The sequence below is a fragment of the Argentina silus genome (genome assembly GCF_951799395.1).
Source record: "Argentina silus genome assembly, chromosome: 15".
NCBI classification, from domain to species: Eukaryota; Metazoa; Chordata; class Actinopteri; order Argentiniformes; family Argentinidae; genus Argentina; species Argentina silus.
This window is the reverse complement of record NC_139669.1, coordinates 16340243-16363376: the sequence shown is the minus strand read 5'-3', so window position 1 is coordinate 16363376 and position 23134 is coordinate 16340243. Positions and strand designations below refer to the sequence as shown.

The 23134-nt window shown below is 44.9% G+C and overlaps 2 protein-coding genes across 12 annotated transcripts in view; one reads left to right on the top strand and one right to left on the bottom strand.

Annotated features, from left to right (window-relative positions):
• Nucleotides 1-1045: 1045 nt before the first annotated feature.
• LOC310816490 (regulator of cell cycle RGCC) lies at nucleotides 1046-4728 on the top strand. The gene is made up of 5 exons (XM_083686721.1): nucleotides 1046-1183; nucleotides 1447-1626; nucleotides 2458-2538; nucleotides 3396-3458; nucleotides 4056-4728. The coding sequence occupies exons 1-5, from the start codon at nucleotides 1162-1164 to the stop codon at nucleotides 4061-4063; spliced, it is 354 nt and encodes a 117-aa protein (XP_083542847.1). The 5' UTR covers nucleotides 1046-1161; the 3' UTR covers nucleotides 4064-4728.
• Nucleotides 4729-13964: 9236 nt separating this feature from the next.
• The window catches only part of nlgn3a (neuroligin 3a), a gene marked incomplete at both ends in the record, with an annotated part of 89172 nt that continues 80002 nt past the window's right edge, over nucleotides 13965-23134 (bottom strand). For all 11 annotated transcript variants that reach the window (XM_083685646.1, XM_083685649.1, XM_083685654.1 and 8 more), the window contains one exon: nucleotides 13965-14817. In XM_083685646.1, coding sequence (XP_083541772.1) covers nucleotides 13965-14817 — 853 coding nt within the window. The remainder of the gene's footprint in view (nucleotides 14818-23134) is intronic.

Genomic DNA, 23134 nt, shown 5'->3' with positions numbered 1-23134 from the left:
TGGAGGTGGGCCTCTATACCTGTATTTTATGGACCGATCTTTCCCGCCCCTCCCACAAACAGAGGTAACCTAGGAGATGGATTGGACAGAGTTGTAGAGGAAATCAGAACAACAGGTTTCACAAGATCAGATTTCTTTCTGGTAACACCTTTTTAATTGTGAAATGGGATACATGCATTGGGATTATCTATGATATATTTACAGGGGTGAAATTGGAAGAGAGCCACTCAAGGTGGTAATTAACGGGAATTGAACTGATTTCTGTTGAATATGATTAAGTAAAAGTAGTCTTTTTTGGACTGTTATGTCACTCCTCACAAAATGCTTGCTTCTCCCCTCTCTGTATCCTTTCATGACAATGAGGTACTGTGGCCCCCCTTTCCCATTTTAAGTTCATGAATGTTTCACCGTTCCAACTTTGTTTTAACAGAGAGATTTTGTAGTGAGATGTGATTTTTTTTTAAATTATCTCATCATATTTAGGGAAGGTGTACTAGGAAGTGGCAAATTAGCTTCAAATGGTTGAAGACTTAGTCATTCTTGTTTCATGAGCGACCTCTGTTGCCTGGTTAGTATAGTTTCAGGTGACTGTCAGCCTCCAATGTCACGTCTTGTAAAGCCAATGTAGGACTTAATTCAAGGAATATATAATAAGAGGTGACGTTATGAATAGATATACTTATGATTAGGTCCATTCTGCTTATAAAGTTCAACATTGGGGAAATAATATATGGCACAGCAAATGGCTACGTATACTGGGCTACAGCACTGTTAAAGGTCTGAATATGATTTATTTGAGCAAAACCACACGTCATTATTCCGACCCCTTTTAGACACCAAATAATGCATGATGGAGTTGGATTTCTGTGACGCACGGGAAAATAGTTCAGAAAAATGAAAAGACTATAAAAAAACAAAAAAGTTACGTAATCTGATTCTATTTCTGGCTTCTGTTCCGTTACGTTTTAGGGTAAAAGTTTTTTCCTATCGGTTTTCGAGACGCCCATTCTCTCTGACTACTGTAACCTCAGAAGCCACTCTGTGATCTCATTGGGTGATACCGTGCGCGTCTTATTCCGTTGAGGGGTCGTATAAACGTGGGAGCCCACCTGTCAACTTGAAACTATTGAGACTTTCTCGTAGCCTACTCCGTCTGTAAGAATGTCCACAGAGAACTTCACCGGTGAGTCCTTTTAGTTGTTTTACTTACAATGCACGTACAGTTCATATATGTATCAGATGTCGAATAGCTACAGTAAAATACTAAAATACAAAAAAAAGAAGAAAAAAAAAGGAAAACATTACATTTCAAAAGTGATTAATAAGACGCATAGCCTACTTTGATACACATACAGTCAAGCTTACTCAAAATGTATTAGAATAACGAATAATATTTGGCCTAATATTTTCCCTCCATAAAACTAACATTCCAAATGCCTCCTTCAGATTTGGAGCTGGAGCTTGAAGAATTGTTCCAGGAGTTCCACGACGTTGTGGAGGAGCTGAAGGCGCCTTCCCGCAGCACGACGTACGCCTACCAGCGGCTCCTGAGCGATGCCAAACTGCGCACCGGGCTGGGAGACGACTGGGTGAGCGACAGCGGGGTTGAGGACAACTCAGATTACAGTGAGTAATAGGTCTAAAACCATTATTGAGATCTATAATCATCGCGCATCACACTACTGCACGTCCAAAAGTCTCCGATTAACAAGATGATAGATATTATAATAGATGCGGAGGAGGCAGTTGTTTTGTTCGTGCTTCAACTGATGACTCAGACAGTGAAAACAAGGAGAAAGTCACCACGGCTAGCGCCCACCAGTGCAGTCTGACACCATTCATTGACGCCAATATGCCCATCACTAATTATCATGGATTGAAATAGTAGCACTATTGTAGAGAATAGTATTTTATTCTAATTAATGCACTGAATGCCCAGCTCATGCTTGCCATTGTATTAGTGATTACATGAGAAAAGTCTCATTATAGTCTCTTATTTTGCATCTTATTCAGCCTGTAAGGCATTACTTTAATAACAGAAGTTACAGTACTAATACCTTTGATCATCCATCACATTCATCACATCCATTCCCTCCCTTCCCTCTCCCCATACATGCGTATGTGTGACATAGTCTATCATAATCCTTAATATTAAAGTTGTGTGATCTACCTGAAAAGAAAGGGAATCTCCTCTTACTGTTTACTCCTCCCAAGTGTGATCATTATGGAAGCAAGTGATGCATCATTTCAACCAGAATGTTCCGTCACTAAAAATCACACTTGGGAGCAGAGGAACGTGAGCAAATACTTTCCTCTCATTGCTGCGGTGTACACTTTGGTCCAGTTCCTATGCCACGTTTGGATGTGCAGGATTCCTGTGGTCTAATTCCCCCCCCCCCCCCCCCCTCTCTCTCTCTCTCTCTCCTCCCTCTCTGTCTCTCCCTCTCCCCCCCCCAGGCAGTGAAGCATCTCTGGGTAACAGTTTGAACACCAGTGAGGAGGAGCTCCACACCGCAGGCATAACAGTGGCACCGAAAGGTACTAGAGTAGACCCATCACCGAGCGTCAACCTATCTCCCCCCAGATAGAGATCGCATTCACTCAGATCACTGTCCCTCTTAGCCTCTTACACAGATCACTATCACTCTTACACAGACTCCTTAGTGCATTTACATAGATCACTTTGTTTTTACACAACAAAGCCTGGCTCTTCAGACTGTCCTGTCTTGGGACGTCCCCATGCAGGGCTTTCTGGGTCATCTGAGGGTGTCTGCTTAGGGTTGGAATAATGGGCCCTGAGCACTTACCTTAGATAAGAGTCTGGGGGGGGCGGGGGAGGTGGGGGGGGGGGTGTTTGTGTGTGTGGAGGGGGCCTGGGGTGTAGGCAGAAACAGATACATAATATAGGAGGTGGGGGGGGGTGGATGCGGGCACATTCTCTAATGGAGATGAGAAGAATAATGTTTAATGTTAATGGAAGACAGCAGGGGGATGGTTGGGCAAGGCGGCCATTAGTCTGGCTGTCTAAGCTACGGCACATTACATAAGTCATAATTAGCCATGCTTAACACATAATTAGCCACACAGGAGAAGGATCCTGAGAGGGGATACAGGCATACTGGATCTATGGCTCTTAGGATTATAGGTTGTTATAGATATCATTTATCCAAGGTAGTTGAAATGGGGGGAAAAAGGAACATTCTTTTTCCACTGTGAATGTGGTTGAATCTCCTTATGTAATTCTGGGAATTGGGTTACAATTTCCTCCCTCGGTCCAAAGGAAATGCCAATGAACTGAGCTGCGTTTCTCCACAGAAATGTTCCATTCCTCTACTCTCTCCATTCTTTTTTTTTTTTCTCACATTCTGTTCTTTTTCCCCCTTCTCTGTCTGCAGCCAAACTTGGAGACACAAGGGACCTCCAGAGTTTCATCGACAGTTTGGACCGGGAACTTGCCGGTATGCATCTAAAGAATTTCCCCCACACTGACAGTTTTATTACTTGTATATTCAGATAGAAGCCTCTTTTTTTAACATTCTCCATGGCCTTCTCCCAGTAAAATCTACTGCCCACATTGGCTTCTGATGGTTCAGACTTAATAGAGAATATATTTATTTCCCTTCCCATTGACATACAAACTGTGTGTTGTAGCCTCCACATCTCATCCCTGCAGCATAGCCCTTAATCACAGAGCACCTCTTGTGTGTAAATGCCATGTCTGGGGGGCTCAGGTGGGCTATCTACACGCCCTCCAGTGATAATAGCCTGCAAGAGTACATAAGTAGCACCATGTTCCTGCTATCAGCAGAAGGGCAGTGGTGTTTCAGTGGCCGCCACATGCACGCATACACACACACACACACACCCACACTCGGTGCTATCAGCAGGCCAGACGCACAGAGAAGTGCCGTTACCAATGAATCATAACTCCCCCGGCATCTACACCAGGCTTCTGCATGCTAATGAGTGTGTGTGTGTGTGTGTTTGTCTGTGTGTGTGTACGCTTTTTTCATTTCACCGGATACTGAACTGTCACAACTTTATCTGTCTGACAGAGATGTGAGCAGAGAGAGAGAGAGAGAGAGAGAGAGGCTGAGCCCACGTGAAGCAGAGCGAGAACAGGCCAGAGGCAGCGCGGTTGGCTACTGAGGAACAGAACAGACTGACAGACAGATCTGAACAGGGGCAGTTCTGAGAAGGCACCCACCCTCCTGGCTGCTTCAGGGAAAAGGTTAACATCGGGAATTAAAGGGCACCGTGTTCCTAACGCAAGAACAGACCCGGCGGCGAGACAACGTCGCTTCAACAAAGAAACACCTGTGACATGTTCAGAATTGAATGCAGCTGTCTTTAGTCAGAGGTATTACCTCTTGTACGAGAGGACATACACTCATCACAGTCTTGTGGTTCGTGGGTTCATGCCAACCTGATGTTTCCTGAAAGATGCCTGTATTATACTGCACCGCCCAATGTGTTGGAAAATCCCCCCTGTAATTGAACTGTATTGTACTGTACATAAGTCACAAAGTTCCCCATTTCAAGTTGGAACATCAAATATGAGCTGTTTCTTTCTGAGGATATGATATGTATTCATTGTACAGTAGTTGATTGATAAAGTGATGTACATTTGCCTATACGACAAAAAGATGTGTATGAGTGCTCTACCTTATGAGTAATGATGAGATTGTACAGAGGAATGCACAGAGCAATAAAGCTACTTTTTCCAAAGACCGTTGCTGTTGTATTTTGTTTTCCAAATAAACAAATTCATAGTAGAAACAAACCAAGAATGGTTCGCTACGCCATGAGACTTTCAATTACAGAGTCAGTGGGAACTGTTTGATATCTGGATATCCATGTATAAAAACAAATCCGATACTTCATATCCTCCTATGTGTATTGCACAGCTGAAGCATTTTTTGCTGTCCAAAAGCATTTATTGCTCTGCCAGATCCGCACAGAATGGGATGTAGCGAGCATACACCTTCCCTGTCAGCCTTAAACAGGGTTGACACCAGTGTCACACCACATGACTATGGAGCCCTTCACCTCTCCCCTCTGTCTGGGACTATACTTCCTGTATGCCTACTCTTATTATGTTGTGAGTTTCAGTTCTGCCAACAAATCAGGAAATCCACAAATTTAGCTCCGACGCTGTCTTTAGACTCTTAAGGTGGGATGTGCGTCATTTGTGCCGAGACCAAAACAATAGTGATTTAGTCTTTGCTCCTTATTGTTTTGAGAGGGCTCTTGGGGGAGAGTGACAAGACTATAACTTACTCTGAGAGGTAGCTGCTGACAGTCGATTTAAATAGGCCTAAAAGAAAAGGTATTTTGTTTTTCTCATCTGAAATACCTCATGAAAGAACTGAAACCGTTCTTTGCACATCTTTGATTTCCCCACAACAATCTCCCTGAAATCCATCCTCCTACAGCTGCTTCAGTCAAAAATGCAAACATTATTTTTCTGCTTTTGTTTATCAATTTTAACAGGCATACCAGATGTCTATTATGTAACTAGCTCCAATGTCTCTTCTCTGTCATCGAGGTACAGCAACATTGTTTAAAGAAAAGGATGATGATATCATTACCACTGAATCTTGTGGCTATAGACGTGATGTGTATCATGCAGCTTTTACCCTCTTGCAAATTGAATTCTGGCCAAACGAAAAGTGAGGATCTGGCTTTAGGTGTTGCGTCACAGGTTGTGTCCACTTTAGCAAACGTTTCCTTAAAGGAAGGGGCGGCTGAACAGTTTAAACATACTGTTCTTTGTCTGTTTATGTCTCATTAAAGACACTTTGTTCTGAGAGTTCTTCTCTGAACTCAGTCCAACCGTTCAACCCCAGTGACCAGAACAGGAGTTGGCACTGGACTGGACTGAGGGAGGGAGGGGGGGTGGGGGGGGGGGCGGGTGGAGAGAAAGAAAGACAAGAGAGACAAATAATTTAGGATGCAGATTAGAGCTTCAAATTGAGACTTCAAAATAAAGAGCTGTCCTGGCTCCAATCACTGAAAGGATCTGGTGACTGATTGAGGCCACAGTTGTTGCTAAAGAGACAAACAACATTGGCTACAACATTTGGAACTTCCCCTAAAAAAGTTTTTTGCTCAATTAAGTAGGGCGTTTCCTGTTCAGAGGTGGTGAAAGCATACTAATAAGAGCCAATGTGAAGAACTATACAGTTGTGAAGGGCAGATGAAACTGAAAGGCCGTTGCTTGGCCTTCTCACTTCTCACTATCCCTCACGTTTATCCGAAATGGGTCGCTTGTAAAACTAGTGTGGACAGTCTGCCAAAAAAGTCAGAAATGACCGAAAAACCCTGATTTAGTTCCTTTTTTCTGGAAACCCCCCACTGTGCCACACTATCATCTCCCTCCATGTATCTGATGCAGCTGTCAGAAACCATGAATGCTCACCTGCACTGATCTACATTATAATCAGTTTGCATTAGGGACATCATCACGGTCTGATTAGAGTCTTATTATCCTCTCTGGGGGAAATTACCCAATATGATCTGATGTATTTCATTTGTCAAATCAGGGACTACCCCCTTTTGCGAATTGTTATGTTGTTAGTGGCTGTGGACTGGGAGTTTGGAGGTCAAATGTCTGTACGTCACCTTGTTTATCCAAATGACAGGGAGATACATGATGGATAGAGCCATGACATTGAGCTGAATTGATATAACATATCAGTCCAAATGAACAGACAGATATCATGCTTGCCTTTCCCAGCTTCGTCCACAACAACCGCTGAACTCACAAAGCAATTACTTACAAAGCAATTACTTGATTATGTCATATCATGATAATACAACGTGACTGTAGTAATTACAGAGTAAACACACAGGTTTAATGCTATCAACTGAACTGCACTTTTCACAGAGAGAAGAATAATAAGCAGCAGGCCAGGGCATATGAGGAGAGAATATCACAGCTGAGTCTAGGCTAGTGTACAGTATGCGTTGCACAGTGTCCGTCTGTCATCTGTTTAATGAGAGACCTGAACAGTGTGGTTCCCCTGAGAGCTCCCCAAATGGTCTCAGCTAACAAAGCTCTCATAGGGAATCAGTATTTCCCCCCAGATGAACTGTCATGGTTTGACAGGAGAGCGTTACATAATGAAAAACAGTCCCAGAGCCCGGAGCCGGAGTCGTGAGCTCGCCGGCTCATTGGACTGTTATTGCTGGAGAGCTGGAGAGTTCACACAGGGTTGAAAAAAGGGGAACTTGAGCCAAAAAATCTAACAAAATGTGGAACGTTGGAAAGTTATTCTTTTGATGACCTCATTATGACAAATGCCTCATATGACTTTTTCGTTTGGAATGAGTTGGCAAATTCAAGGACTGTCACAAGGTTATAACCACCCACATAGACCATTTAGAGGAATTATATGATGGATTGTTTGTAATCATCCAGTTTAGAAATGGTACAAAAAAAAAGCATCCCCTTTGAATATAAATCCCTGTGAAGGGAAATATTCAAAGAATGCAGCCATGATCCATTCTTTGAGAGAGAAAACCACAGATTCCCTTCTATAGGTAACCATGCTATTTCCTGTTTAGTTCTCTCTCTGCAGGTCCCATTGTGTGGAACAGGAAACCAGGGGAATTCCTCTCTAAGATATTCATTCCAGCGGAATGTCACATGCGTCGCCCTCTCTGGACTTCAAATGAAGCATTACCTTATTGCTGAGTTGGAATTTGTTGTTGACGCCATAGTTAACTCTTCCCACTTTCAAGTCACTAGGGCCATGAACTATTAATCTAATGGCAAGAGACAGCTCTTAACAAAGCCTCAGAATGTGACAAAGAGCCCCAAAGATATGCTCGTTAAAATCCTAAATATCACCATCGATGAAATTGTTAGTGAGATATGTGTTGTCTCTTTGATAACTGGACGAGGAGACTTGATGAGACAAACGTTCTTGTTGTTTCATTCTGTCAGGAGTAGGACAGTGTTAGACGTTGCGTTCTGTGCACACAGCATCTGAGATAATAAGCTTTTACTGGAGAGAATTGGCTTTACCCATCCATCTTGAATGCCAGTGATGGAGGATACAGCTTAGAAAAGGAACTCGTACGTGATATGAAAGATGAAATGTGTTAGTACAGGATTAGTATGGATCACTTTACTGGGCTACATTTATCCTTGTGTTGAATTGCTTTCGCCTTTCACATCAGCAGACTGATCTAACAAAGCCACTAGTGGACTGCCATCTGATGGTCAAAAACAGCCGATGCAGCCCAGAGATATGGAGAACAGAACACAAATTGTTTTCTAGTAGCTATATTAAAATGAATGTTGTACACAGCATTTATGCAATTGAACGTTGGAGACTAGTGTGGCATTTGAATGTTCTAGAAGGGGAATATAATGTTCTATAGCTGGTCTCATCGTAGCCTGCACACTGCTACTAGCACCCTGAGGGGATGCCTTGAGACATTGGACCTCTTGCCCTTTCCCTCCTAACCCACAATGGGACATTGAATAATAACACTGATTCTGAGCTATAGGAAATAAATAACTTTCGAACCCGTCTCCTAGTATAGTTGTTTATCAGACAGGCTACATGAGTGATACTCTTCAGAGATTTACGGCACAGTAGCTGGTGGGTGGATGTTGTTACCTGTGCATCCTGCCTCACATACACTGAGAGCATATAGGATGGAGTCTCTCTGGCCTCCGTGATTTCTCCAGGCCATCCATCTTAGAAAGGCCAGATCATTACTGAGTCGACAGGCAGCTTTACTCAGTGGTACAGTACAGCTGGGACTAGAGCTGAGCGGAGATGCAGTCGGCCTACTGTACTGTACTCTGCTGTACTGTACTGTACTGTACTGTACTCTGCTGTACTGTACTGTACTGTACTCTGCTGTACTGTACTGTACTGTACTCTGCTGTACTCTACTGTACTGTACTCTACTGTACCCTGCTGTACTGTACTCTGCTGTATTGTACTGTACTTGAAAGTTACAGTTCATTTTCTGTTGAACTTCTAACATAAATGAATTCACATTCAAGGTTAGAAAAAAACAGTTTCTGACCCGTACAACCTGTAACAATCTAAACAAAAAAGCCTTATTAAAGTATTCTGGCTGCTGCTTGCACTGCACTGTCTATCCACACTGAATAGAATAATCAGGACACACGGTTCTGTCATTTTCTGCATTCACAATAGTCACAATGAAATATAGAAAATATGAATAGATATTTTATTTTGATTATCTGACTTCGGTTTTCATGATTATCAATACATTCTATGGACATAAACATTGATATACTCATAACAGGGCGTCTTTATTAAGTACAGTCACTTTGAGATAAGGAGAGATCTATTCCCATATGACCGAAAAACTTATTTGGAGTCAAAGACTGTTCTTTTCGTTGATTTAATCTATCTTTAATGACAAATGTTTCTAAATATCTAGGTTTGGTTACTCACACAGCTCCTGTGTATGGTGTTGCTTTCTGTCATCAGCAAACCTGAAAAATATATTGAGTTTTTTACTTTGCTGTTTCGAAAAACTTGTCTGTTGGATGTTGTTTTGGAAAATCTAATACAATTAGAACTACTATGATATTTTTGGAAATGTACATAATTGCCCCTGAAGAAAAACAGGCTAAAAATACTACAGGAGTGCCTTGATCTGTGGATATGTTCTACACCAGGGGTCTCAAACTTGCGGTCCGCGGACGATATTTTGTGGCCTCCTACTTGACATCAAAGTTTAGTGTTAGTGCGACCTGCGCGTTTTTGTCACACGCACCTTTTTTTTTTTTTTATCACACGCGGCGTTTTTTTTTTTTTTTTAATCACTTATGGGCTACCATAGCTCAGGCTCCTGACAGCTATCGGTGGTGTTTGTTGACAAGTTAGCCAACGCGAATTAGCAACGTTAGTCACTTGGTTGAAACGTGATTCCGGAGTGACACCAAGTGGAAGGAAAATCTATCCTGTCACCCAGTGCAGAGGACTGGTACAGAGGACTTAGGAAGTGGGCGGACTCAACAAGAGTAATCAGTGACCTAATAAAGACAGCGGAGTGTTGCAATAGGAAAGGGAAAAGAATTACATGGATAGCAAATAGTATGAGATGGGCGGCATGAACAAAAGCTAAATGGTGGTTAGAACCTGAATATTATAAAGAAGAAGTTCTAGATTATTATTACAAGAGAAATAAAGAAAAGGAAAAAGGACAGATATGTGCGATCGCAAAAGAAAACAAATTTACCAAGAACAATTTAATCAAAAAGAGCAAGAAATTAAAAGACATAAAACATGAGACAATGCACTTGATGTTAAGAATTAAGACAGGTGGAGTAACATGGACACCAGAGTTAGCTCAATGGTATGCAGAGAGATTTGGTGTTGATGCGGCCCAGCCTCACCCAGACTCTACCTCCAGCGGCCCCCAGGTAAGTCGAGTTTGAGACCCCTGTTCTACACTGACCACCAATAGGAAATATTCATCATGTTATTTTATTCAGCAGAGGAACACAACAACCTAAACAAACCTAAACTGCCTGTACACACACACACACACACACACACACACACACACACACACACACACACACACACACACACACACACACACACACACACACACACACACACACACACACACACACACACACACACACACACACACAAACACCTCCTCCTTCACACCTGCACTGGGCTCCCTACGGGTGGCACTTTGTAATTTGGCACATCCATTTTCTGGGCTTGGTTTGCCTCTACGCTGTCGAAGCAGTCTCAAACCCACTAAGGCTTTTCAGGCAATCCAGGAATGATGTCAGTACTTACTGAACAGAAAAAAACCCAAGTCTGTAGTAACACTTTTTTTTTTTTACACTCTGCTGAAATACTGTAACGACAACATCATATTACCCTGTTATAATGTACAGCAGTTCGTCAGGGCCTAATGAAGCCTTCAGGTATCTGGTTACAATGTGAGTTGACCCGGTTTACTCTCGCTGTACCACATTATTACAGTTTGCCCATGTTTCCCCCTGGTCAAGCACTAATTAGAATGAGCTACTCAGGGCAGTATATCCCCAACCCTCTCCCCTAGGTGACACTGTCCAGTCCTGCAAATACCCATTGACGTCTGCTCTGCTGTATATGTGGAAAAACTACCAGGCAAAATAACCAGCTCCTCTCCCAAATCATTTCTGTGCTTTGATATCGCAGCAACTACCCAATTATAGCCCTGCATTTCGGTCTGTTTTGCTGCGGAGCCAATGGAAACTGACCTCTTGTGTACTGCAGGCTCAGTTCAGAGGAAAGGACAGTATGGTAGAGCGATTTCTAGCCTATTAATTAAGCAGAGTCACCCAGCCCTTCATCTGCAAGGATGTCCTGAAACTCATGGAGATCTAGGTCTCGGTTCACTGGACACTATTAGTGGTTCCTAACCTTTTGTGCTGCTTGAAGATTCTGGAATTTTCTTTTGACCCTACCAAATGACAAAATCTATGTTTCTAGCCGCAACCCCAGTCATTATGATCCAGAAGAAATGACCCAACCCATCAATAGCCCACACTGGTCTAAACGCTCCTTTTAGAGATGCCCTCAGGCTCAGATATCAGTTCTGTTACCCTCCTCAACCTAACCATTAGGAGGCAGACAAATAAATGATCTTAGAATGATCTTAGTCTAAGGGCAACTTCAGCCATCTCTAGTTTAGGCAGTAGGAGCACAGTCCAGGTATTTTTTGTCTGCTGCTCTGATTCTGTTCAGGAGGGGGGTTTATTGAGGAGAGCCCACACAATTTAGATCAACATGACTCTACATCACTTCCCCTCAGATAACCCTCTCTCCTGTCTGCTGCAGGCTTCGTCTGTGATAGACAGACTAGACATCATATTGTCTGGCGCTGCAGGATCTCAATAATTAGATACACCGACCATAGGTGTCATTCCATGGTTTCTCAAATGTGTCATCCTTTGCACCAAGGGTATAAAGTCCCCCTCCCCCCATACCAACTACTTTCTCAGTAGGGAATCAATCACAACTCTAATTTCCAGCGTTTCCCAGGAAGCTTTTAGCCTGCTTTTCTCAAGGGTTCAGTTATGGAGAGAGAGTGATGGGATAGAGAGAAAAACGTTAAGATTGTAAACACTGTTTGGGGTATTTTTCCAAAACCATGATTCTCAATCCAAACGGAAATGATATATGAAAAAGGAGAACTGGAACTTTGATAAAAAAATAATAAGAAAAGTTCAGCACAAGAAATAAGGTTTAGTGAAACTTTCTCTTCTCAATTTTTACGGTTTTAATTTGGCACATGGCACAATCAGCATGTATGCATCTGGTATACATAAATAAATATTAAATATATTTATACATAAATATACATATAGAGCTCTAACAAAGACACAGAGAGTGGTCTTAACTTGGGAGGTTCCAAATGACAATAGCACATACACAGAAATGACCTTGTTCATGTTCGTGCTTTCAGTTTGATAAAAACAGTAGTTTACTTGTACAGTAGATAATGGGTAGTAGTATCTCTGTAGAAGCCCTATACATATATGTATGTATGCCCATATTTATATATATATATTCAAAGAAATACAAGTGTGCACTGATGTAGGTTTATTCAGTGCAAACAGGCCACTGTCTGCTTTTAAGAGGAACTCTTACAAAGTCAATGGAATCATATCAGTTAGTTCAGTTGAATCTTTAGCTATTTTTTTTTCTCTTACACGTAAAATAATAGATTTATTTTTGTAATCTTTAAGCAAAATTAGACATATATAACTTTTTAAAATAACAAAAGTGCTATTTCGCAAAGACAGACACCCAGAGACGCAGCGGCAACACTACTGGTGGTGAACCAAATCAACAACATGAGAAAGAACCCCAGCCCCCACCCCAACCCACCACATAAAACACCCTACAAACGCAAAAACAGGTGCAAGCACACACACACCCACACACACACCCACACACCCACACACACACACACACACACACGCAAAGGAAACACTCTCTCTTTCTCCTGCATTCACACAATCTCTCTCTTCCTCTCTCTTGCTCTCTCAAGCACACTCGCACGCACACATACACAACCATGTTCGTATGCACACAAACACACAGGTGCTCTGAGCAATGTGTGCAAGTGCATACTTCGTGGAGATAAGATCAGATAGCTTAACAGATAAATTGGTTGTAAAAGATGCACTTTTTTTTCTTAACAAAACAATCACAGTAACATTGTCTTTATCTCTGCATTCTCGTCTTCTGGCAGAGTCTATTCCAGACAAATCATTTCTATTGGAGCTAAAAAAGATAACACAATTTGTGTGGTTGTTGTGTGGGTATATGCAACAGAAAAACAAGTTGCCTCTACATCTGCATTTTCTCTTGGTTCCCATTGTGGATTCAGTCACTCGCCTTTGAGTCATGTCAACATGTCACACACTCCACACGGAATAGTCTCAGGGACGAATAGAAATGATGAGAGAAAAGAAACAAGCTCTTGTAAGGCATTGAAATGAAAAACAAAACAAGCGACTCAAACATTATGCGAATATTGTTGTAGAGGCCATTGTTCCAGACGGGTCTCCCGCAAGAGACAGAGAGATGGGAAATAAAAAGCACTTCTCTTTGTTTTTGTTATGAATTCAAGAAAAAAGTGTTGAAATCTCCCCCAGTCTGATTAAAAAGGCTTTTAAAATGATTATTAGAAAAAAAACACTGCAGAAAGACCCCTCCCTGTCGAGGGAGGAGAAGCAGTTTGATTTTGGCAGCTCTGCACATCTTGACATCCACAGAGAGCTTTCAGTGACTCTCCTCATAGTAAAAGTCTAGTTAAATCTTTTTACTTTTTAATCCCACTCTTGCCCTTCCCATCCCATCCCCCCCGAGATATTTATAAAACAGAATCCTCTTCCCCTCGTCCTCCACCGTCCCTCCTTCCTGCGTCTGCTGCTGTCCTCCTTAAAGCTATACGCGGGTGGTGGAGTGGGAGTGGGGGAGGCCCGTGGAGTTGAATCCAGCGGTGAAGGTGTTGTAGGGGTGCAGGTTGGGCATGCCCACCAGGGAGTTGGGGATCATGGTGATAGTGTTGGGGGTCATGAGGGGGATGTCGTCCGGAGAGCGGCGCAGGGTGAGGGTGTAGTCAGGCAGCGAGGCCAGACGCAGGGCTCCTTCGTTGGGGTTCCCCGCCTCACACTCGTGGTGCGTCTGGTTCATCTGCAGGGACATGATCTCCTCCTCGGGCGCGTGGTGGCCGATGTCGTTGGCGGTGGTCTGGCGCTGCGGGCTGGGCTGGCCGAGGCCCGAGTCCTGCCGCCTCTTGTCCTTGCGGTAGTAGAGCGCGGCGAAGGCCAGCACGTTGAGGAACAGCAGCGAGGCTCCCACAGCGATGGTCACGCTGAGCTCTGTGGAGTAATCCCTGGGGTTCTCCACCACCAGGGGGCTGTCCTCATCGCCGTTCCACGACTCCTTATCCTCACCGTTGTAGGCCGTGGAGATGGGCGGCCGCTTGGTGTTGAAGGGCCAGACCTTGCCGTTGGGCCTCTTGGTGGACAGGGAGTTCTGGGTGGTCTCGGGCGGGGGCACTTTGGTGGTGGTGGAGGTGTAGTGGAACATGTCGTGGAGGTTGTACAGGTGGGGCACCAGGTGTTTCCAGAAGGCCACTTTGGTGGCGCGGTAGTGGTCACGGACGCGTGGCTTCAGGCCGATGTGCAGGTACAGCTGGTCCTGGGGGTTGTACTTAGACCAGGCCACCTCCTCGAAGCGGTTGGCCTTGGTGTGGATGAATTTGGTGTCCTGTGGAACTGGCTTGTTGGGGTCTCTGAAGAAGGAAAGAGAGAGAGAGAGGGAGAGAGAGAGAGCAAAGCATTAGGATCTACACTCACGGAACACCTGTAAACTTTCTCATGGTAGAGGTGGTGTAATGGTGTGGGGAATGTTTTCTTGGAACACTTTGGGCCCGTTAATACCAATCAATCAACGCTTGAATGCCACAGCCTATTTGAGTATTGTTGCTGACCATGTGCATCTCTTCATGGCCACAATTTACCCATCTTCTAATGGCTACTTCCAGCATGATAATGCACCATGTCACAAAGCAAAAGTCGTCTCAAACTGGTTTCATGAACATAACAATGAGTTCAGTGTTCTTCAGTGGCCTTCCTAGTCACCGGATCTGAATCCAATAGAACACCTTCGGGATGTGGTAGAACGAGAAATACACAGCTTGAAAGTGCCCCGGAATTGCGTGATGCAATCGTGTCATCATGGACCAGAATCTCAAAGGAATGATTCCAACCAAAGGGAGGCTCTACCCAGTATTAGTATAGTGTTCCTAATAAAGTTCTCGGTGTGAGTGTATATAAAGATTTAAGAAAGACTCAAATTCAGGTATCTCCCCAAAGAGGTCCTCCTATTATGATCAATCTATGTCTGCGTACGGTGACTTGCTGCACATATACAGTAAGAACATACTGTACACATCCTAAAGACTAATATAGGTCTTAACACAAACAGCAGCATGTCCGTTCCCCTTTCAGCCCTCTCTGTGAGGATAGCAAGGCGTGGCATCCCAGTATGTTCTTTCACCCTCTCTTTTCTCCCCATGTGTTACTTTTAATTCCGATCTGATGCATCACACCCACACTACCAGGCCGGAGGCTTTTAAAGTAAACACGTATGAATAAGTCAACAGGTTTTCGACACGCTTCAGGAGGCATCCTGTTGTTGATAATCCAACGCTGGTGCAGCCCCTCTGCTAATTGCTAAGGGAAGGCAGCACAGTGTGCATTAGCTTCCAGTGGGCTGATGTAAAGTGGACCATATTAATCAAGACACTAAGGGGGAGCTGTGTGTATGCCGTGTGTGTGAGGGTGCAGTACCGGCACTGTTCGACAGGGGTCAGTGTCTCTCTTTTTCAGCTTTGATGACTCACCCTGGCCCGGATTGGCACCAATTTCAATTACAGGAAGCCTATTGATTTATGGACTGTATTTACATATGGCATCCTCCGACAATCGCACTCCTCCTTGTTGTATTGCTGCTGTACAATGTCAGAAGTGAGAGCATGGACATGAGGTCTCTGAAGTGCTTATTGAGTGCAGAGATGAAACGACCACAGCCACGAGGGTACATTTTTGATAACCTCATGAAGGCCTGTCCGTTGAGGGCCGTATGAGGACAGGAACCAAGAGACATGTTTGTCATGAGGGTGATGTCAATGGCAACCAGAGGTCACATTGATTTGGGGATTTGGGAATGAAGTTGTATTTTTTTTGGCAGTGGGGTGGTGAAAGGCCACAAACACAAGACCACAGAATTAAAAGCCACGGCAGAAGAATTCACACTCCACCCCCCCCCCCCCCCCCCCCCCCCCTCTAGTTTTTCTGCTGTAAATGTTTCTTTTTCAGGTCAGCGCTTCTGGGAGGAGAGAGAGAGAGAGAGAGAGAGAGAGAGAGAGAGAGAGAGAGAGAGAGAGAGAGAGAGAGAGAGAGAGAGAGAGAGAGAGAGAGAGAGAGAGAGAGAGAGAGAGAGAGAGAGAGAGAGAGAGAGAGAGAGAGAGAGAGAGAGAGAGAGAGAGGCAGGCACAATTGAGATGGCTGGAGCCGAATCCCTCGGCATAGCCCGGTGTCAGCGGAGACGCCCGTAAATAACCTCTTTTATTAGGCCTGTAATGATCCCGGATGAATATTGACAGCCAGACTATGATGACTTTGTAGCGGAATATCAGTAATTAAGTTTCAAAGGAGCAGGCGGTGGAGGTAAGGTCATATTGATCTCCCCTGTGAGCTACATGCCAGGGAGCAGAACAGGACATCAATGGAGCAGCTAGCCCAAGCCGTCCGTTGTCTACCTATCTACCCCCCCCCCCCACACACACACACACACATACACACACATACACACACACACATCCCCCTCTGCTGTGCTTTATGAATTCTCCCAGCGCCTCAAACACAGAGGAGAACCAATCAGGGAGAACAGGGCAATCTCAGTTAATGGGAGTTCCTGGCGTCTCCATAACACTGCAAACGCTCCCTCCTCTCCTAAGGATCAATCTACAGAATGGAAGCGGCGAAAATATCTATAAGGCGTTGGTGAAGACGTCTCACAAACAAATCCAACACGTCGGGGAGAGGAAAGGAGAAGGCTTTGGTGCATGGGGGGCTGTTTGTAATGCTGTTTCCGTGGCTAGCTGGCTGGCTGGCTGGCTGGCTGGCTGGCTGGCTGGCTGGCTGGCTCAGTGCAAGTGAAGATGAATAATTTAAGGAACACAAAGAAATCAATGTGGCATCTTTAGTTAATTTGATTTGCCGCATTAGAGAACAACTGGCTGCCTTATCTAATTACACACACATATGGTCGGGTAATTGTTGCAAAGTCAATAGTAAACAGCCAACATTCCTCCTCACCGTTGGCACTGCGGAGTGAACTGTGTACCGCTGTGTTTGAACCCGTGTACTAACCTTTAGAGCGGCGGTGCCTCGTATGTGCTCAAGGGTAGTGTGCTCCACCATGTGGAACATGGGCAATGTTGTGTGGTGTGCTCCGACGAGTTCACTGTGTGGTGTGAACTCTACAGTTGAGTGTACGTAATGTGATGAGTGTATAGCGTGTGTGCGTGTGTGTGTGTGTGTGTGTGTGTGTGTGTGTGTGTGGGTGAGTGAGTTAAAGTGGAATGTTTGTACCGTTATTTTGTTATGAGTGTGTGTGTGTGTGTGTGTGTGTGTGTGTGTGTGTGTGTATGTGTGTGTGTGAGACTGAGTGAGTGTGTGGGTGAGTGACTTAAAGTGGAATGTTTGTTCTGTTATGAGTCTGTGTGTGTGTGTGTGTGTGTAGGGGGTGATGAGTAATGTGTATGACGTGGAGACAGTGCGACAGTATGTCTTCTGTGCGGTCTTACGCAGACAGGCGCTACGGTGTGGGTGGTGTGCTGTGCTCCAGAAAGGTGTAATATGTTTGTGCATATTATGTGTGGGGGGGGTGCCTCATGCTCTGGGTGCAGACAGCATTAGCTGATAGCCTCCCTCCTGTCAGGCCTGCTACTTAATCCGGAAGGCTGTTGGTGCAATGGCTGGGCTCGCAGGCAGAGCAGAGGAGAGGGATTATTACACCGATAAAAGCAGGCGTTTTAATGGCCTTTCAGATTCCCTCTGATGTTTTCATACGGCCAGGGCACTTGGGCCCCAGTGCTATAAACCAGTCCTTCATCTCCTCCCCAGCCCCCATCCACCCCCCCCCTCACCACGACCTGCTCACCCCCGGCAACCTTGGCTGAGTGTATGTGTGTGTGTGTGTGTGTGTGTGTGTATGTGTGTGTGTGTGTGTGTGTGTGCATGTGTGTGTGTGTGTGTGCGTGTGTGTGTGTGTGCGTGTGTGCGTGTGTGTGTGTGTCCTAAGGGGATGAACATCTATCTGTCCTGATTCTATATAGGTGTCTTTTTGTGTTTGCTTGCCAAGTGTGCGTGTGTGCGTGTGTGTACACACAAGCAGCACAGGGAAATAACTCTAGAAACACCGCTCTATGGAGGTGTTGAACCCCAGTGCCACATGTTACACACGACGAAGCCATCTGCCGTATGAAGGACATGGCGCCCTAAAGGAGAATATCGGTAAGCAAACAGTGATCTTAAGGTTCAGTCGGTGTCAGCTGAACCGGGAGAGTAACACACACTGACCCGACACAGCACAGAATGATCACCATTCATGTCGTCCTAGCCCTCTCTGTGGAAACCACTGTCATTGAAGTAAAGGGTAAATGGGAGGAGAAAGGGAAGGGAGAAGGGAATTAATACCATTGTCTTTTTTTTCCGCCCTTTCTTTCCCTTTTTCATCTGTGTGTAATTTGAAGCGCTTGAACGATCATAGACCGAGCCTTCACCTGATCTGAAAAGACGTGTTTTAAGACCCCTTAAGGTGGGAGACAAGAATCTATTTTCACCACACACACAAGGTCTTTTGAATTCCCGAGGGGGCTTCGGTCGTTTGATATAAGACAAAAGCCATTCCTTCATTCGGTTGCATTCATGTTCACTTACGCCGTTCTAATATGCAAGAGTTGAGACCCATTTTTCCCTTGTTATTGTTGTTGTGTAACAAATTCACCCCCTGCAGTTATGCATCTACTTAGCAGGTAACCCAAAGTACACACCTAATTGTAATTCATGTTCGGAGAGGAGAAGCACAGTGCATTTTATTATGCTCTTGGTGAAACTTTAATACAAAACACTGCATCCTATTCTCCTAATAGGCTTTTGGCACGGCTCAGAGTCAGCTACTGTACTGTCTAGGCCTTTCTATTAGGCCGGTCTTTTTACCCTTCATACGCAGACAGACAGTCCTTGCGCATGGGGGGCTGCGGGCTGAGATTGACGCGTGGTTCATATTTAATGGCAGGCTTCGGTTCGGTGGGCTAAGTGATGCAGGGCGAGGCTGTGTGACTTTGGGGCGTGGAGCGGTGTTAGAGGACAAACCTCTCTCTGTCCACTCCTTATTATGGACACTATTGACTGGGAGGATTAGGTGAGTGACAGCCAACACGTGTCTTAACATCACCCCCCCCCCCACCCCACCCCCACCCCACCCTCCTCCCCCCCCCCCCTTTTTTTTTCTTTCTCTTTCTTCCTCCATCTCTCTCTCTTTACCTTACCTCCCTCTACTCTCTCTCTCTCTCTTATTGGCTGATGTACTAATGACCCACTATCACCCCCCCCCCCCCCCCCCCCCCTCTCTCCTAATTACATTCAGGCCACACCACAGCAGCCAATCAATGGCACCCAGGCCCCTTAACAAGCCATACCACTTCCTATCCTTCTTCAATGCAAATCAGGCTAATGGTCCACAAATCTCCTATCAAGTGGTGGGCTTAATGGAGTAGGAAGTCAAGGCTACGCCACGTTATACTAACCCAACCAGACAGAGACCTGATAACTACCAGCAGACCGTGGAGGTGGAGGTGGGCTAATGAGAAGGGATGAGGAGAGGAGGAAGGGATGAAAGGAGAGGAGGAGAGGGGATGAGGGGGGATGTCATTAGCGGAGAGCCGGGGGGGGGGGGAAGAGGTCACGCTGTTGTGCGGAGGTCAAAAGGCGTTTTTGAGAGAGTAATGGTGGAGAACTAAACTTGATTAAACTAAACGGGGGAAGGCTGTTCGATTGCATGGTTAAAATAAACACAAGCAAGGCAAAAATGAACCTGTAAGAGGATAAACAGTGTGTGCTGTTCATTGTACCGTGGGTAGATGCAGATGCTCCATCTTAATTTGAAGTGTTTACTACTGTAACTAAAAACCCATCAATATGGTGGTATGTTTGTGCCTATGCGCAAAGGAGGTAAACAGTTGTTTCTCACGAGCGGAGAATTCACGAACTCATTCGTTCCGCAAAGTTCTCAAAGTTGCCTTTAAAGACAATGAGGAGAGACAGGAAGGAGGCCAGCTGGGAGAGAGAGAGAGAGAGAGAGAGAGAGAGAGAGAGAGAGAGAGAGAGAGATTCACTGGGTAACAGTGTTTTACATGCTAACTACCTACCCGGTCCCAGCACAGCATGTGCTGCCTCTCATACAGGCTACAGAGGAAATGAGACGCGCTGACACACAGCAGACAGGAAGTGGGAAGTGGGAACGTTGATGGGCTAATGTATTTGGTAACTAATGATCTTTTTCATTTGATCGTTTGGCTTTTGTGATTTAGTCTGCACACGGTTCTCTTTGTAATATACCCAAGGTGGGTATTGGGGGGGGGGTCTGTTGCCATGGCTTCATTTGAGGAGGAGTTGGGACTTTTTGAGGACATGTTCAGTGCAATATATGTAACGCGCCTATTTCGCCAGTCAAAAAAACCGACTGATCACCTGGAAAAAAAATAAACAGAGGTTGTGTCGAAGATCAGTACCGTCTCTCAGGGCAGTCAGGCCTCTGGACGGAGGCACAGGAAACACACAGACACACACACACACACACACACACACACACACACACACACACCCCACTCTCTAAGACGATTTGACAGTGAGCGTTCTTTCATGCTTTTCTGACACTGATAATACAGAAAAAGCCTGGGCCAGGGATTTGTACCATAAAGATGACACATGGAGGCTGAGCAGGGGAAGAGCTTTGGGGGGAAATGCTGCTATGATACCCACTGTTGACATGGAGACTGAGTGTCTCAACATTATGTCGCACATGTTTCAGAAATGCGATTTACGAGGCGGGGGCAGGAAGTGCAATCTGGGTCAGCTCATTACGCACATCTGGGAGGGGATTGCCGGGAGCACAGCTCTGCAGACAGCCTATAGGGTGGCAGTCTTGGTGTGTTGGTCCTGCCCTCATAGGGGAATCCAATGGGATTTAGTTCAAGGGTGTGTAACAAGGATAACACGGGCAGGGGGTGGTCTTTAAAGAGCAGTCTCCCCTCTTATGGTTAAAATGCATAACTTGATGACAAAGTGGAACATTATAATCCATGCTGAATACGTTATATTTTTTATTCCCCTCCCCACTTCCCCATAGCATCAATGGTATAATTACTTTGGATTGTGTAAAATTACCTTTTGAGCAGCACTCTGGGTTTTCTATTATCCTGGCATCTAATCCTAGGCTCTTTACAAGCTCAGTGCCCACTGCTGGCCCATACCTAATCCCTCTGTCTGGAATAATGCCTACAGAACACACCCCGGGTAGGACTTACCCATAAACACAGATCTAGGATCACTTTACCCTCCTGCCAATACTAAGGGAGAAAAAAAGCTGACCTGAGATCAGCATATAGGGGCAATTCCATATGTTGATTTTTTCTTATCAGCCAAGTGAAAAGTAACCTTGAAATGAATAGCTTGGTTGCACCACACGACACCACACTACACCACATTCCACAGTAGTTTACTGCACCTGACCAGCCAGAGGAGGATGGGTCCCCCTTGGAGTCTGGTTCCTCTCAAGGTTTCTTCCTCCCAGGGAGTTTTTTTCTTGCCACTGTGCACCTATGTTTTTCTCCCTCCTGGGGAGTTTTTTGCTTGCTTTTTTTGGGGGGGGGCTATGGTTCAGTGTTAGTTCATATTGTTTGTATTGTATTTATCGTTTATATTGTTTAATACTGTTCTTGCTGTACAGCACTTTGAGACATTTGTCTATGTGTTTGCTATACACATACATTTGATTGTCTGACTGACTGATTGATTGATTGACACTATAAACAGGTACATGGACAGCATGTCACAATACTTCAGTTTGAATTACACTGAGATGCCAAGGTCATGTTCAAGGTCAATACCAATCAATACATTAGTCGTCAACTCCTTTCCTTCGAGGCAGAGCGGTCTATTCATGGAGTCTATTCATGGAGTCTATTCATCAATTGTTCATTGATATTCAAAACATTTGTATTCGGCCTTGGCAGATAGTTCATGTCGCATCCAGAAAATGAACACCTGAATGAAAACATTCTCCACCTACAGTGATGACTTAAGATGGCTGCTGTGCTAGACGGCTGGCACAGCTGTTAAGGCAGAAGGTCAATGTCAGACCTAACGGTGCTTGCATCATTCCATCTGGAATCCTGTGTTTCAGACCCCACAGAGACCCCCTGCCCTGAGGGTCCCCCCCCCCAACACCGCACCCCACCCCCAACGGCAAGATGTAAATGTCAGGTGATTGAGCTGATAGATGATATAGAAACGGGTAAAAAAAAAACAAAAAAAAACAGGAGAAGAGATTTAAGATGATGGCCTGTTGTCGGGCGGAATCAATATTTCTCTGGTAACGGGGATTGTCAAATTAAATTTCGGTTGTTGGAAGTGATTACCAGTAGTCCTCATACAAATGGAACTGCTTTGTGCTGGGGGGGGGACGACGAGCGTGGTGGAGAGAGGGAGTCACTGGAGGCAGAAGTGATCGACTAAGAGCAGGCTGTGGGATCAATACTGCTGTGGGCTGGAGTGTGATATGCCTCACTGATAAGTCTCTCTGTCCTCCTGTGCATTACCACACACACACACACAGACACGGACACGGACACAGACACAGACACACACACACACACACACACACACACACACACACACACACACACACACACACACACACACACACTGTAAGCATTCTACAGGAGCCTTTAATCTTCCTCAGGTGCAACATGTCTCAGG

Coding starts and splice junctions, on each gene's coding strand:
- LOC310816490 (XM_083686721.1), top strand. CDS start 1,162: ATGTCCACAGAGAACTTCACCG. Junction 1,184..1,446: donor GTCCACAGAGAACTTCACCG/GTGAGTCCTTTT, acceptor TGCCTCCTTCAG/ATTTGGAGCTGGAGCTTGAA. Junction 1,627..2,457: donor TGAGGACAACTCAGATTACA/GTGAGTAATAGG, acceptor TCCCCCCCCCAG/GCAGTGAAGCATCTCTGGGT.